A 16,079-nucleotide genomic window follows, 5' to 3' on the forward strand; every position below is an offset into this window, starting at 1 on the left:
AACCCTACTAAAATGCCCCCACAGTGACAGCCAGAGAGGGGTGGACACACACAGCCCCCGGGGTGGTTCTGCTAGAGTGGGTTGTACCATCAAGTAAAGACACGGTTTGTCACATGATATTCTCAAGGTTGCAGGAGCCGATGACGTCGCTATAGATCTTACATCGCGGAGCTTCACTTAGGCCAAGCTAAAAATAAGTAACTTTAGAAAAAAAGAGGAAATGAGGTTATGGAGAAGCAAAATTCTGCTCTCCCCCTCCCCCCCCCCGCCCCCCCGCAAAAAAAAATACAGTCAGTGTTAACTAGAAGTATAATGTAATAAATTGAAGGTACAATTTATAATCCCCTCATCGAAAATGGAGAAAGTAACACATACATGAAGAGAGGTTTTAGAAACTGAGATGTTAAATGACATGTGTCTAACATAAAAGAATGTGGTAAAAGAAGAATGGATGAACAAAGCGCCCAGTGAGTATGGGAAACAGAGCAAAATGCTGATGTAAGTAGATCCACATGCGTGGTCGCATCGAGTGGGACGCTCAGCATCATTAGGAAATGCAAATTGAATCCATGATGGGTACCGCTTCACTTGCTGGGGCAGCTAAAAGCACAGAGGAGATACTAACCACAGGTGAGATGCAGAGGAAATGAACATCAGACGCTGGATTAAGAAAGAAAATACTTTACTTGGTTCAGAACACAGCCTGGCAGTCCCTCAAGAGAAATGAAGAAGCATCCATGGGAGTCTTCACACATATTTGTAGCAACAGCCACATGGTCGGATAGAGTGAAAAGCCAGCTGTGGTGGTCTGTGCCTACAATTCCAGGAGACAGGAGGATTGCAAGAGTAAAGCCAGCATGGGCTTCATAGACAATGCTTAGGCAGTCTGGGCTGCTTTCTTGGAGTGGGAGGAAGAGGAAGGACTGAGATAAGAAGGCAGTGAAGAGCTAGAGCTATGCAGATTCTAACTCTGACAGAGTTTGTGGAATTGTATTTGTGTCAGGTCAAAACTAAAAGACAAGCAGAGAGTATTACTATTACTAGAAAGTGGTATTTTATAATTAAAACTAAGTCAGTATATTAGGAAGACAAAAATGGGGAGGGGCGCTGTGGAGACAGTGTAGTCAGTCCTGTACTGGCTGTCTATGCCTGGGGACCTGACTGAGAGTCCAGCGCCTGTGCAGAAAGCAGGCCTGTAATGCACACTGTAATCCCAGCACTGGTGAGGTGGAGAACCCCCAGGGCTCGATGGCCAACTAGCCTGGTCACACCAGCAAGTTCCAGATTCAGTGAGAGACTCTGTCTCAAAACACTAGGTGGAGAGCAACTTCTGGTCTCCACTCAGGGGCACTTAACAAGTACACAAACCCCTACCCAGGCAACCTTAGAAATGCACGAAGACACGAACGGTGAAGTGGAAATACAATCTAAGGCTCACAGCGGAGAGGAGTGGAAAGTTACTGTTTTATGGGTACAGAATTTCATTTTCGAAAGAGGAAATTTTGTGGGGATAGACAAGAGTGGACCCTGCATTAAACTGTATGAGCTATGTGTGATTGGAAATGTGGTAAATTTACACTGTCTACATTTTCCTGTGGTTTAATGAATTATAATGAGATATCACAACCCTCCCTTGAAACAGTTGATAGAACAACCAGACAGCCACTCAGGGAGAGACAATGAGCACCACTGTGGGCCAGTCTGAGTGATGGATGTTCTCTTCAAGTGTGTGTGGAGCTTTCTTCCGAATAGTTGATATGCAAACCTATAAAACAAGTTCCAGTAAATTTAGCCTAATTTAAATCACACGAAGTGTATTTTCTGGCCATAATGAAATTGGGTTCATAATAAATGATTAATTTGGGAAATGTTCAGATATTTATAAATCCAACATAAAAATTCTAAGTGATCCTTAAGTCAGTGAAGAAATAACAGGGATGTTTAAAAAAAATGTCTTGAGTGACAACATGACGTACTGAATTTGTGGGATGTAGCTAAGTCAGTATTTATAGGGAACTTGCAGTTGCAAATGTTCATATTAGAAGAGAAAAACTCTAAAGAAAGAAGTCCATACGTGTTTGGCCAATTGACTGTGACGAAGATGCCATTTTGTAACTCAACAGAGGAAGAAGACAGTGTTTTCAGCCGGTTTTACTTGGACATTTGTTAGAAAGATGAGTTTCAACCCTTACCTCTCACTACACACCAACACACACACACACACACACACACACACACACACACACACACACACCACCCTGAAAATTGGTCATGACTTAACATGATAACTATAAACATGAGTGAGACTAATGTTTCTTGGAACATGAAACAAGGGTCAGCAATGTGACCCTTAAAAAGAAATATTGATGACTTAGACCTTATCAAAATCAAACACTTGTATCCCCTGAAAGATAAAATTAAGATATAACAATAAAAATACAAACTCAGGGCTGGAGAATTGGCTCAGTGGTTAAAAGCACTGGCTGCTCTTCAAAAGGACCCAGGTTCAATTCCCAGCACCCACATGATGTCTCGCAACTGTCCACAACTCCAGTTCCATGGGATACAAAATCACTGCTGACTCCTTTATTGACACCAGGCATACATATGGTGTACATACCAACATACATAACACAAATACAAATAATGCAAAACACTCGCACACATAAAATCTTTTTTAAAAAAAAAAAAAAAGATAAGCTCAAAGTTGTAAGAGTTATTTGAAAAGCATGAACTGGGAAGGACCTGAATCTACAGAGCATGGGAATAAGGAGGCAGACACCCAATACAGAAAACAGCACACTAACAGAAGGCTAATCTTATGGAAATTTACTCAGCAACGTTAGTTACTAGGGAAACAAGTGAATGCTGGCTCAGTTGTGTTTTCCTCTTTCACTAAAATTAACTCAGAAATGGGGGGCGCGGAGAAATACACCACCTTTTCTACAAGTTCTACTTGTGTTAATTAATCACCTCCCCTTCACCTGTGCAGGTGGTCACCTCCATCGGGGAGCTGGTTGAGGTGTGCTCCACACAGATCCAGTCGGGCTGGAGACCCCTGTTCAGTGCTCTGGAGACAGTGCACAGTGGGAACAAGTCGGAGGTGAAGGAGTACCTGGTTGGGGACTACTCCATGGGTAAGGACAGTTGGGTGATTCTTGCTCTGGCACCTCTATTCCTTATGCCGATTATCAGGTTATCAAAAGAAGAGGAGGAAAGCCATTAAGCCAGCCATGTTTTGTTGGCAGGAAGTAGCATGCAGCTTGGACTTAGGGTTGGATGGGCGCCAGCTGGCCCAGAGCTCTGAGCTCATCAGGTCCTGCTGCTCGAGCCAAGGGGTCTGTTGGTCCACTCTGAATTGGTATGTAGAGTTACTTCCTGAGACCACAGGGGAAGTGTCATAACTTGAAATCTGAAAATCTGAAATGCCCCCCAAATCCAAAATAAATTGGATTTCAGAGTCTCAGTAAATTCTAGCAAGTATTTTAAACTCTGAAAAACTCCAAATTCTTAAACATATCTGGTCCCCAGCATTTAGGAGAAGGTATACTAAGCCTGTACTTATTTTCAAGTAAGAAAACAGAAAAGTATAATCTGGGAGAATCATAATTAGGCAGTTTGGATCTAGCTAGAAATAGATTGGCATGCCCAGAGTCCAGGGGTATTGTGTCAGTGATCCCCAAGGCCACCCTGACATTCAGAAACACGGCAGGACTCATGGGACAGAGCATACAGCTGTGATAAGATTTATTGCATGGCTTGGTTTATTCCATGGCTCATGACTAAGTTTCACTATGTTAGTATAGTAAGTACACAGCCAGTTTGTAAGGTAAAAAGACAGAGAATCTTGCATTCTGGCCTTCCCATGGAACATCACACAAAGAACTCTTCCCTTAGCAGTGGAAGTATCAACAACATAAAGCCAATCAAAGACCAAGCTGGAAACTGTTCCCATAGACACATTGTGCCTGGCGTATACCAAATCCCACATGTTCAGTATAAACCAAACTTTTTGCACAGTCTAGGATAGCTAACCATCTTATGAGATAACTTGCCCAGGAATAGTCTGAGAATCAAATTCCTGGATGTCAGTCAAGAGCTACCTGATTGACAACCTTGCAAGCATGATTTTCCAAGGCAAGCAGGCTCGGGCCTCTGTGACTCCTGCACAGGAATGGATGAAAAAATGTATTTTACCAGAAGCTTGTCTAAATAGTCCTTGTCTATAGGTATTCTACCGTTTTCTGTGATGCAACATTCCAGACGCCCCGTGTTTACCATTTAGACCCACACATTGCTCCAGGCCTATGTTCCTCCAGCCCTACCCTCCATTATCCATCCATTCAGCCTTCTTCCCAGCCTTCCTGTAGCTCCCATTTAGGTGAAGCAGCAAGACGTGCTTGCTATTCGGTCAAAAGGTCCAGACATTTCTCCAGTGGATCTTTTCTAAGACTACCTACAAGGTGCTGGAAGTGTAAGCACCGTGAAGGGTTAAAACCTCCCTTTGTTACGATTCTATCCCCTTCCTCCTCCCTCAGGAAAAGGCCAGGCGCCCGTGTTTGATGTGTTCGAAGCCTTCCTCAACACCGACAACATCCAGGTCTTCGCGAACGCAGCCACTAGTTACATCATGTGCCTTATGAAGTTTGTCAAAGGGCTGGGTAAGAGGAACCCACTTTTAATGATGCTGGCTGTCACTGTAGACCCCTTCAACGTGGCTTTCTGGGGACATCCCTGGAGGCAGGGTGCTGGAACAAGCGTGCATCCTGGGATGTGAGCACATTGGTTCAGAGACTTACTCAACTCGGGTTTGTCTGAAATTGATTTTTTTCACTGTGTCTATAAAATATCTTGTGATACAATCCATTCTCAAACTATACACTTCTTAGGATATTCCATATAATCTTTAGTAATTGACCTTGTGAAGGAGACCTTTCCCTTCGGTATCACAATTAGCAGTTGAAAAGTAATCTTAAGAATGCCATCTTGCCGGGCGGTGGTGGCGCACGCCTTTAATCCCAGCACTCGGGAGGCAGATGGAGGCAGATCTCTGTGAGTTCGAGGCCAGCCTGGTCTACAAAGCGAGTTCCAGGAAAGGCGCAAAGCTACACAGAGAAACCCTGTTTCGAAAAAAGAAAAAAAAAAAAAAAAAAACAAGAATGTCATCTCTAGTCTTCGTAACTGTGATGTGTGCTTTGGATGAGTCAACAGCCCCCTTCTTGAAAGTCCTGATGTATTTTAGGGACCATCTAAGTGGTTATATGCCTAAGTTAGTATCATTTAATAGTGTGAAGTCTTGTATACAGCATGACCTGCTGGAGCTGGGTTTTACAGAGCACAGATTCATGAGGGTGAGATGGAGAGAACGGGTCGGGGTTAAACCACAAGTTTAGGAGACATTTATACTCCTGAGAGGTTTACACAGACAGCTCCTGGACGTGGAGTCTGAGAAGCTTAGAAATAAAGCAAAAAGAAAGTTGATGTTTTATATCTTCTCAATAGACAATTGATACCTTGATCATTCCTTTATAAAAGAAACTGGACACAAGAAGGTGTTACATTGTGTCACCCTTATTCTTGGCATAAGAACAAAATGAAAGTGCAGGATTTACCTGCAATTAGTCTGAACTGTAGGCAAGCCTTACCCTGTTCTGTTACATACAGTTACCCTCTACAGGGATACATTCTAAGACCATCAGTAGGTTCCTAAAACCACTCATAGTACCAAGGCTGTGAATTCTCTATTTTTACTATATATAAATGGTAAAACTTACCAATAACTAATTTATGAAGTGGGGATTATATTAGACTAACAAAAACTAATGATAAAGGCTGGAGAGATGGCTCAGCAGTTAAAGAATACTGGTTGCTCTTCCAGAGGACCTGGGTTTAAATCCCAGCATCCACATGGCAGCTCATAGCCATCTGTAACTCCAGTTCAGGGGCTATAATGACCTCTTCTGGCTTCCTTGAGCACCAGGCATGCAAGAGGTGTGCAGGCATGCATTACAAGCACAACACTCACACACATAAAAATAAAAATAAATAGTAAAAAGTTTTTTTTAAATGATTACAATACATGGATAGCATATCTGGCAGTCTGGGAACCCAAGTGGCTACAAAGTAACAATAGGTAGGTACCATATCCAGCCTGGATGCAGAACACATTCCAGATGGAATGAAGTAGGAGTGACATTCCATCTTGTTGCTGACAAAAATATGTCATTTAAAACTTAGGAATGTCTTATTTCTGAAATTTTCCACTTGTGTTTTTATGTCATGTGGGCACACATGCTTAGACCATAGCAAAGAAGAAAAGGTAAAGAATTTTCCTTGGGGGGCTGGAGGGATGGCTCAGAGGTTAAGAGCACCGACTGCTCTTCCAGAGGTCATGAGTTCAATTCCCAGCAACCACATGGTGGCTCACAACCATCTGTAATGAGATCTGGCGCCCTCTTCTGTATACATAATAAATAAATAAATCTTTTTTTAAAAAAAAAAAAGAATTTTCCTTGGAAATTAGGCACATCGAGTGTCTGTGAAATACTCAGGTAAAGGTGCCTAACAGCATGCTAGAAATTTGAGACTTTATCTTAGAGAAAAGTTAAGGGCTGAATGTAGAGATGCCAGATTATTAATATGCACATGGAAGATATTTTGAAAAGAGGGGTTCTCTTTTTTTGTGTGATCTATGAAGTAGAGGGTCACGGTATAAGGCTTGTGGTACCATGGGAAAGACAGGGCACCCCATACAGCTATGCTTCCTGTGTACCACTGGGTTCCAGAAGGCCAATATATACTTGGGTATACAACATAAAAAAAGGTAACACCTGCTACAATCGAGAGGATTGGAAAGGATGCTGTTGTTCATTTCCAGCTGCTTTACACAGCACAAATTCACCCTGGCCTCTGTTCTCAGTTATAAGGTGTATGAATGTAAACCAGGAGCTGGCAAACTTACAATACAAATCTCACTCACTAACAGATTTTCTTTAAAACAATTTTATTCGACCTTTGTGCTACAACAACAGAAATAAAGTTGCAACCCAGCCAGGGTGACCTACAGAGCCTTAAGTACTTGCTCTCCGGCCCCTTACAAAAAGTTTGCCAACCCTAATCCAGTATGTGACTTCCTTTATTTCTTTTATGTAGAAGCATGCCTCATTGCTTCTGAATTTTAACTAATGCCTAGTAATTATGTCTGTTTACCCATAGGGAAGGGTGCTTGCTGTTACAATTGCAGACAATTAGCTATAATTACAGAGCTGTGGAATAATTTTATTAGAAGTATAGAAATAGATTCATGGCACTGAGAATAAAATTATCATTCTCACTTATTTACCTATAGAAAATCGTTTCCAGAGATGGGCTAAATCTCTGCAACTATATGAAAAGAAACTAATTTAATTCCAATTAAGTTGCCGATGTCTGCAAACCCCATATGTTTACTCTTTCTGGGCTCTTCATCTACTATCATCCTTCAGTACCTCATGCTGCCAGCAGATAAAATCCAAAGAGGGAGGCTAAGAGCCTCATTTCAGCCTTGCAAGGCCTGCCGCTGGGACTGCTCTCTGTCAGAAGTCACATCATCCAGCAGAGAAGTGAATTAATGCACTGGCGCTCAGAAATATTCTCTCAGCCACAAGTACTGGACCGGAACAGACGAAATGTTCCTCATAGGGAGAAAATTCATGGAGAGGAATCTTGTCAGGGTTATATGAGTTGCTGTAATTGTTCCCTTGTTTTCCTTCTATGTAGTTTACTTGGGTAAGATGTGAGTGAGCAGGTGTTCTGTTATGATTGGAGAACATGGGTAACTTTGTCTCTGTCCCCATACTGCCCTAGGGGAGGTAGACTGTAAAGAGATTGGAGACTGTGTCCCTGGAGTAGGAGCTACATCCACAGACCTGTGCCTGCCTGCTTTGGATTACCTCAGACGTTGTTCTCAGGTACTGGGGAGGCCCAAACACAGCTCCAAGTCCCACATCTGCCTCAGAGCGTATTCATGAAACATCAGCAAATGTCTTTAACTGAGGCCTACAAGAGACACTTTTGTCTCCTCCATCTTGACTTCAGACCTCTCCATCTCCCAGCTTTCTCGTGCTTTTCTGCTTCCTGGGAGGTTGGGTCATGGGAAGGGGAAGCCAGAGTGTGGTGCCCACTTTCCTATGGACTCTTCTCTGGGGTCCCCCACAGACAAAAATACTTGACATGTTCACAGTGATCTTAGTGAGTTTATAAAAATGTATAAAATCCAGATGTTGAAAAATCAGCCACTGTTTTGTTGCCAGTAGGTGTTATTGCATCTGCCTCTTGATAGAACTGCTCATGTCAACTTTTGAATGCAAGTCACACGAACTTTTATTCTTTTGGAATCCTTCTAGTTGAGTCCCCTTTACTAGTGATTCATAATCTTGCTGTTCTCTAACCCTGAGAATTTCGCCATATATAAGTGCACTGTCTGGTGTGGTCTTCTTATTTAGTTATTGGCCAAGATCTACAAGATGCCCTTAAAGCCAATATTCCTAAGCGGGCGACTTGCCAGCTTGCCACGAAGGCTTCAGGAGCAGTCGGCGAGCAGTGAGGATGGAATTGAATCAGTCCTGTCGGACTTTGATGACGACACCGGTAAGTTCATTGATTTGACGAGGATGATCTGTTGTGTTCTTAACCCCAGAATCTTAGGCAATAAATGAAGTTAGTTCACAGATCATGAGTGGTCATCCATGTTTATGGGTTGTTTTTTTTTATAATTTTTATCAGGATAAGTTTAGCCAGAGTTTCCAAGGACTCCCTAAAGTCAGCACTAACGCATTCTGCTCACGTGGCTGCCTCTGTACAAAACCATCACAGCTATGCAGATCCCACCAAATAAGTTTCAAACTCGGAGTTCTCTTGAATTCAGCAAATTAGGACAAAACCGCACTGGTGCTTAACTAGGCAAGCAATTGCCTTCACTAGCTTCAAGGAAATGCAATTACTTCCCCTAAGACTTGTTTGGTTAGCGACCAGGGAAATGAAGCCATTACTGAAGAGAGACTCTATCTGTGACTGGTGAAGCTGATAGGCTGCAGAAAAGAATACTTTTAAAGAACTTGTTTCAAATTAGGTCCCACGCAATCTCCTGCAAGCCAGCCTCCTAGCTAGTAACTCTAAGTGATTTTCCAGTGTGTGGACTCCTGTGTGCACCTGCTGCCTATGGTCTCAGAAGACCTCATCTGGCCCACATCTGGAAATGCAGATGACACTCTTAAACAGGCCTACTTTCCAAGACCAGGTCATTTCAAACACTCGCGGAGGATGTTTTTATTTTTGTCCTTCAATTACAGGAGTGGTTAGAATTTTACAGTGTTCGATAGATATCTTAAATGGTAAAACCTCATAAAATCAGATAGCGAAAGCATTATAGGGAGGAATAGATAGCTAATGTAATAAATAATTCAAACTATGAGAAAGAATAATTTTGACTGAATATTTGAAATTTTCAACCAATGTAGTCATGAGCAGAAGCTAATGTTATCGTCCATAATAAAGTCTTGGGATTTGCCTCGAACTAAAGGGAGAGAGAAAAGAAAATATTCATGACCCGTTGGCTATAAATTGATAATAGTCAAGAGTGGGAGAGATTACAGCAAGCATTCCCGAACGTATTCGTGCAAATCAGTAATCAATTTTATTTCAAAGGCCCATCTTCTTACAGATTAAAGTCAGCCAAGTATCTGTCTAAAGTTCCCCACATCAGTTATTAGTGTTCAATCATCAATTTACTAAGGACTTAAAAATTATAATTATGAGCCAAGTGGCAGTGGCACACACCTTTAATCCCAGTACTCGGGAGACAGAGCCAAGTGGATCTGTGCAAGTTCAAGGCTAGCCTGGTCTACAGAGCAAGATCCAGGACAGGCACCAAAACTACACAGAGAAACCCTGTCTCGAAAAACCAGAAAAAAATTATAATTATTTGTAAAACTTAGTGAAAATTGAAAAAACATAAAAGTAAAAGCTTTGAGTTAGTATTTAAAATTTAACAGGGTTGGGGAAATGGCTCCATGGGTAAAATGCTTGCTGTGTAGCTATCAGGACCTGAGTTCAGATCCCGAACAACCAAGTAAAAGGCAGGCATAAAAGCATGCATCTGCAACCACAGCACAGAGGGCAGGGATGTGGAGACAGGGAAGTCCTCGTTGCTTGCTGGCCAGTCTAGCCCAAATGGCGAGCTGCAGGTTCAATGAAAGACCTTGTCTCGTAAGATGGAGATCAACCCCTGACTCCATATATGCATGCATGCATGCAACACACATGAACATCTATCACTTCTCAGAATGATATATTCTCAGATATCATCATGGATTTCCAAGACACATAATTACTTTCCCCTGCACAATGAAAAATGCCAACATTTACAACTATAGATAAAATATATAAAAACAAGCATGTATAGAATATACAGATATGGACACAATAGTATCTCTTGTTAACTATTGCAAATTTATAGCCTAAACTTCTTGAAAATAGGTATATGTCTAACAATCCCTCCTCCAACATAAACAGATAGAGACATTTACTGGGTATCTTGGTAACATCTCTCAAGAAGGTCATGTATATTTTTCTTCTCTCTCCATACTAGTCCAAGTCAAAACCCAAAACATTGTAGCATCTGTTTCAGTAAGTGTGTTCTAAAGTGAAGGTGTAGAGAGACTCCACCTACTTCCCCCTGTCCTCAATGGGCTCTTTGACTAGATCCAGAAACCCTGTTGATACAAAGGCTGATGCATCATAGAGATTCATAAAAGTCTTAGGAACTTAACACAGGGACTTAACACAGAGAGCAAAGCAGACGGCATAGCACACCACACTCCCATACTCTTAGACAGTGCTCAATAAACTTGTGAAGAGCCTGGCGAGGAGATGGAGATATGGGCCAAGGTCATAAATTCTAGAGTCATTTCAAAGAGTTATATGGTAGAACACAGAAGCTAACGGAGCTGAGGATCACTTGACATGTGGATTTTTCTTGCTCATTACAGCCCTAATGACCACACTCTGGAGAGCAAGGCTGTTTTCTAGCCTTGGACATAACAGTCTCCCTCATCAAATAACCTGTATGGCTTGTTGAACATAGGAAGACAGGCCACGTGGCCCTTTCTGAGGTTACACTTCCTCCAGTGATTTGAGTGGAAATGGACCAACTCCGCACATATAAAGATAGATCACCTTAATCCTACCAGAACAAACAAAGCAGAGGTTAGGAGATAATCACAGCTGGAGTTAGGGGGCAATGCAGAGCTAATGGTTAATAGTCACAGAATGTGTGAGACGACAAAAATTTTGGACACAGTATTAATGGTTACACAACACGTAATTGGTGCCACTAAAGTTACAAAGAAAATAATGGAAGTGGCTAGTTTTGTTCTTTTTAAAGAATTGACAGGAAATCTGGGAGGGGGGTAGCTTATTCCGTAGTGGTTATCTCACATGCATGATGCCCTGAGTTTGATCTCTAGCACTGCATAAATAGGGTATATAACAAGTGCCTGAAATCCCAGCACTTGGAATTTCTATTCCCATATACTATTATGCCTAGCTTTGTATATTCTATGTATGCTTATGATTTTTTTTTGTAAATGTTTGCATTTTGCACTGGGCAGGATAATTATGTATATTGAAAATCCATGATAATAGCTGAGAATATATCAGTTCTAAGAACTGTTTCAGTGTTTGTGTGTTGCATATGTATGAGGTGGGAAATGTCAATCAGAAGTTCAAGGTCATCCTTGGCTAAATATCAAGTTTGAGGTTAGCACGGGCTACAAGAGACCCTGTCTCATGAGGAAAAACAAACAACTGGGCAGACAGAAAATAAAACTAAATGAATAACTTTATATTTTTACTATCATTTGATTAGCTCTCAAGAAGTCTCACAGTCATTTCAGTACAGAATTTACATATAATAATGTCATTTTTAAAATGGGGAGTTAGGGGAGAATTTGAGTCTTGTATCTTCTTTTGTCTTTGTTGGACCATATTAACCAATCTTTGCCTGCTCGTAAGCAGTGTGGGCTAACACTCTAAGTGATGACTATCCATTCCAGTGTCCTTTGCCATTCATACATGGTGTTCACTTGGATCTTGTGAAGATTCTTCGTGATGGGTATCTGGGTTTCAGAGAGATCTGCTTTTTGTTTTCCAGGTCTGATAGAAGTTTGGATCATCCTGTTGGAGCAGCTAACCGCAGCTGTGTCCAACTGCCCACGGCAACACCAACCACCAACCTTAGATTTACTCTTTGAGCTGTTGAGAGATGTCACCAAAACCCCCGGTAAATGTCCACATCTGTTTCTACTGGGGGCGGGGGAGGTTGGACATGTAACTATTTTTAAGGAGTTATCTCTTGGGATGCTTACCTGTTATCACTGTTTCTTACATTTAATGCAAAGTAGATACTCAATGAATATGTGTTGCATGGCTACAATGAAGTGATAGGTCTGTATATCCCTGAAATTTTTACAAAAGATGTGTGGTTTGGTGCTGTTGGACTCCCACATCGATCCATCTGTGCCATCGGTATCTCCATAAGCTAGCTGGCTTTGCCATTTGCCATGATTGCAGCCATCTTCCTTGGCCAGATCTTAGAGCCTGTGCAGCCCCAGGGCTGTCAGGAGAGCTCAATAGATCCATCACTCATGAGCACATGCCGTACCGAGCAGCCTCTGGTCTTGGTGATTAGAGCTGGAGAGGACACATAATGCCTCAGACAGTCCCCTGTGTTGGAAAGAAGATGCCTTAGAAATGCATCTCTAGATATGAGTTTTAAAAGCTTAGCATACATATTCTTCCTTCCAAAGTTTCCTCAAAGAAATTTTTATAGAAATGTAAGGTGTTTTTATTATCTTATGGGTGCTTTGCCTGCATAAATGTCTGTGTACCATGTGCATCAGTGCCTGGAATGGCCAGAGAGGACATCGGATCTCCTGGAACTGGAATTACAAACACTTGTGAGCTGCCATGTGGGTGCTGGGAATTGAACTCTGGTCCTCTGGGATCAATTAAGAGCATCCAGTACTCTTAATAGCTGAGCCATCTCTCCAACCATGAAATTTTAATTTTTACTAATAGAATTAGAACCTTAGTGAAACTACTAGTTAATTCCACAGTGAGATGTCCCTTCATTGTTATGAAGATTTGATATTAATACCATTTAAAACCCGTTGCAAAGTTTGTAGCTAGTCTCATAGTTAAAATAGTTAAAAACATTCCATTGAAAAGTTACGCACTACCACTTCCAAATACATCTAATTAGTAAGTGCCATTTTCAATTTTCATATTAATTACCACATGATACATATGGTGTTTAGTGCTAAAAATATCTATTTGTTGAAGTCTCTTAAATGCTAAAATAAAAATTATGAACACTGAGAAGCAGTTAATAAGTGTGAGTGACATTTATAAGACATTATTTTAAATGTAGAATCAACTATATGAAATTTCATATATTTATAAATACACATGCATACATATACATTCAAAAAGTACTTTAAGGAAATATGTTAAAATGGAATTATATCTGTAGGTAAGTTTTGTCTCTCTCTATACTATGTAATTTTCATGTTTGTTATCTTTTGTGTCTTTCATTTATTTGGGTTTTTGTTGCTGTTTTGTTTTGTTTTGTTTTTTGCTTATTGGGGCTTATGTTTAGCCCACATTGGCCTGAGACTGGTAATCTAGCTGTTGTGACTGACAATGCAGAGGCATGTGCTAGCCCACCCTACTTGTGCCTTAATTTTAAAATCAAAATTTTTTAAATCCACTCATGTTTTTTAAGGAAGCACAAAGATTTTAATTGTCTACAGAATTAAAAAAACACATCTTAAATGCCCATCAATACTGAAATATATAAATAAATTATATCTATATGTAATGGAAATAGTATATGTCAGTAAAAATAAGGATTGTTTATAATATAAACTTTGTTCTTCATATTTATCAAAAAGTAGTCTTTAAGGCTCTCAGCCAGTGTGGTGAGAAATGCTCGCACAAGAAAACACTTCAGTCCTGGAGTTCAAGGCCTGTCTGGGCAACACAATGAGACCCAGACTGTTAATAAACAAAACTGTGTTCCATATAAATACATATGTAAAATATTCTGACATTCTTTCCTTTGTGCATGTATGTATTTATGTGTTTGAATCTGGGGACTAAGAGATCAAGTGACATTTTAGCTTTGTGATATTTGAATTTTTATGTGTATTCATATACCTACAGAGCTAAAATTATAAAAAGAAAAATTGCCCCTGTTAGTACCCCCAGTGAGTTGTCAATTCTTCTCACATTTTCTCGGAGACTGGAGAGATCTTTTCGAAGAGGACTTTGATACCAGCCATGGCAAGAACCCCCTCCTCCCCATGAAATCACAATGCTGCCCCTTTCCTCTCTTTATCAGGCCCGGGGTTTGGAATCTATGCGGTCGTTCACCTTCTTCTTCCTGTGATGTCCCTGTGGCTTCGTCGTAGCCACAAGGATCACTCCTACTGGGATGTGGCATCTGCTAACTTCAAGCACGCCATCGGTCTGTCCTGCGAGCTGGTGGTAGAGCACATTCAAAGCTTCCTACACTCAGGTAGCTACAGCACCAGAGCCAGACCTTGGGGACTTTGCTTCTGCATGCAGCAGCAGCATTACCTCCAAGTGCTTAGTGAATGACTGATGCAAAGGCCTTTGTCCAGGGAATAAATGAAGTAGAAACACGTGGTTAGTGCCAGGAATCTAATAGCACATTATCATTGGATATGCTGATACCCATAAATTCTATAAAATTATCAAACAGAACGCTCTATGCTTGCTGTTGAAAATACAATACCTAGTAGCAGGTCTAGCACAGCAATGTACAAAAAGAGGGAAAGCATATTCAAATACATAACTTTTTAAAATGTCTGTAGTCCAAGCATGCAGAGGTAGGATGTCTTGTGTGCTTCTTCATCTAAAGAGGGAGAATAAAAGAAATAGAATTTAGGAAGGTTCCAGTTACCAGCAAGAAGTTACTTATCAGGACATCAAGACAGGGATTATGAGAAGTTTCTTAATGCCTGTGGCACTTTGAAAAAAAAATGCTAAGGGAGAGTTATATTGAAAGTAGCAGATAGAAAGAGACAGATAGGCAGGACAGCAGCCCAGGTACCTGAGCGGGGACCTCTGTGAAAGTGGGATTCTTGCTCATGTGCTGCTTTGAAGGGTTTGGGAGGAAGAAAAAGCAATGCTTCTAAACAAAGTGTCAAGAGGCCTCCTTGCTAGAAAAGACAAAAGAAACGAAGCAGAGTATTGGCCCCAAGGAGTCTAGAGCAAGAATAAGAAGTGGGGACAAATTATCCTGCAAAATAAGAATGCTGATGGAGGAGGACAAAGGGGTTTTCCACAGTTGGAGAAGGGAAGGATTTCAACATGTAGGTTGGGAGTGTGTCTCAAGAGATTGATGTTCTTGAGCAGGCTGTTGCTTTGCACAGGGAGGGGCCTGGACAATACAACTGAAAACTGCTTCTGTGGCATCACAAGGACCCTAGGAAGAACATGTAGATGCTTTCCTTGGGGTGGCAAATAGACTGATTTGGGGTTATCTCTTTCCTTCAGTCTGCAAATGATGTGTAGATGGAAGCCAGATTGACAAAGTTCAGAAGTCACCAAACTGAGAAGAGATTTTGTTTTCCAAGAGCACTTACATGTATTTCAGTTTTCAGCACCAAGGAAAGCATATTAAAATTTTCCTTTTTAGACGAATTTTTTTTTTCAGCAACTCATTTTCAGGCCATATGTTATATCCTGTCTTGTTTGGGTAGATTAATTATATGCTGAACTTTGATCAATATATACCAAAAAAAGCGAACCATATATTTCATCTTGCTGTATCTATAAACGGGATAAAACATGTCAAAATTGGGTAAAAGGACTCCATGAAAAACATTGCTTTGCTGTATTTTTGTTTTAAGGGGGTATAAGGGAAGGTATGCCATTCTTATTTTCTTTTTCCCAAATATATATCTTTTTAATGTCTTAGACATTCTTCTTTTGCTAGAGATGACCATTTCATT

At 40.9% G+C, this 16,079-nt stretch overlaps 1 protein-coding gene across 1 annotated transcript in view; it reads left to right on the forward strand.

Annotated features, from left to right (window-relative positions):
* The window catches only part of Arfgef3 (ARFGEF family member 3), a 114,538-nt gene that overhangs the window by 85,448 nt on the left and 13,011 nt on the right, over positions 1-16,079 (forward strand). The window contains exons 22-27 of the mRNA XM_059272467.1: positions 2,993-3,137; positions 4,539-4,661; positions 7,846-7,949; positions 8,484-8,628; positions 12,191-12,319; positions 14,441-14,617. Coding sequence (XP_059128450.1) covers positions 2,993-3,137; positions 4,539-4,661; positions 7,846-7,949; positions 8,484-8,628; positions 12,191-12,319; positions 14,441-14,617 — 823 coding nt within the window. The remainder of the gene's footprint in view (positions 1-2,992; positions 3,138-4,538; positions 4,662-7,845; positions 7,950-8,483; positions 8,629-12,190; positions 12,320-14,440; positions 14,618-16,079) is intronic.

Source organism: Peromyscus eremicus, chromosome 8b (assembly GCF_949786415.1).
Source record: "Peromyscus eremicus chromosome 8b, PerEre_H2_v1, whole genome shotgun sequence".
NCBI lineage: Eukaryota > Metazoa > Chordata > Mammalia > Rodentia > Cricetidae > Peromyscus > Peromyscus eremicus.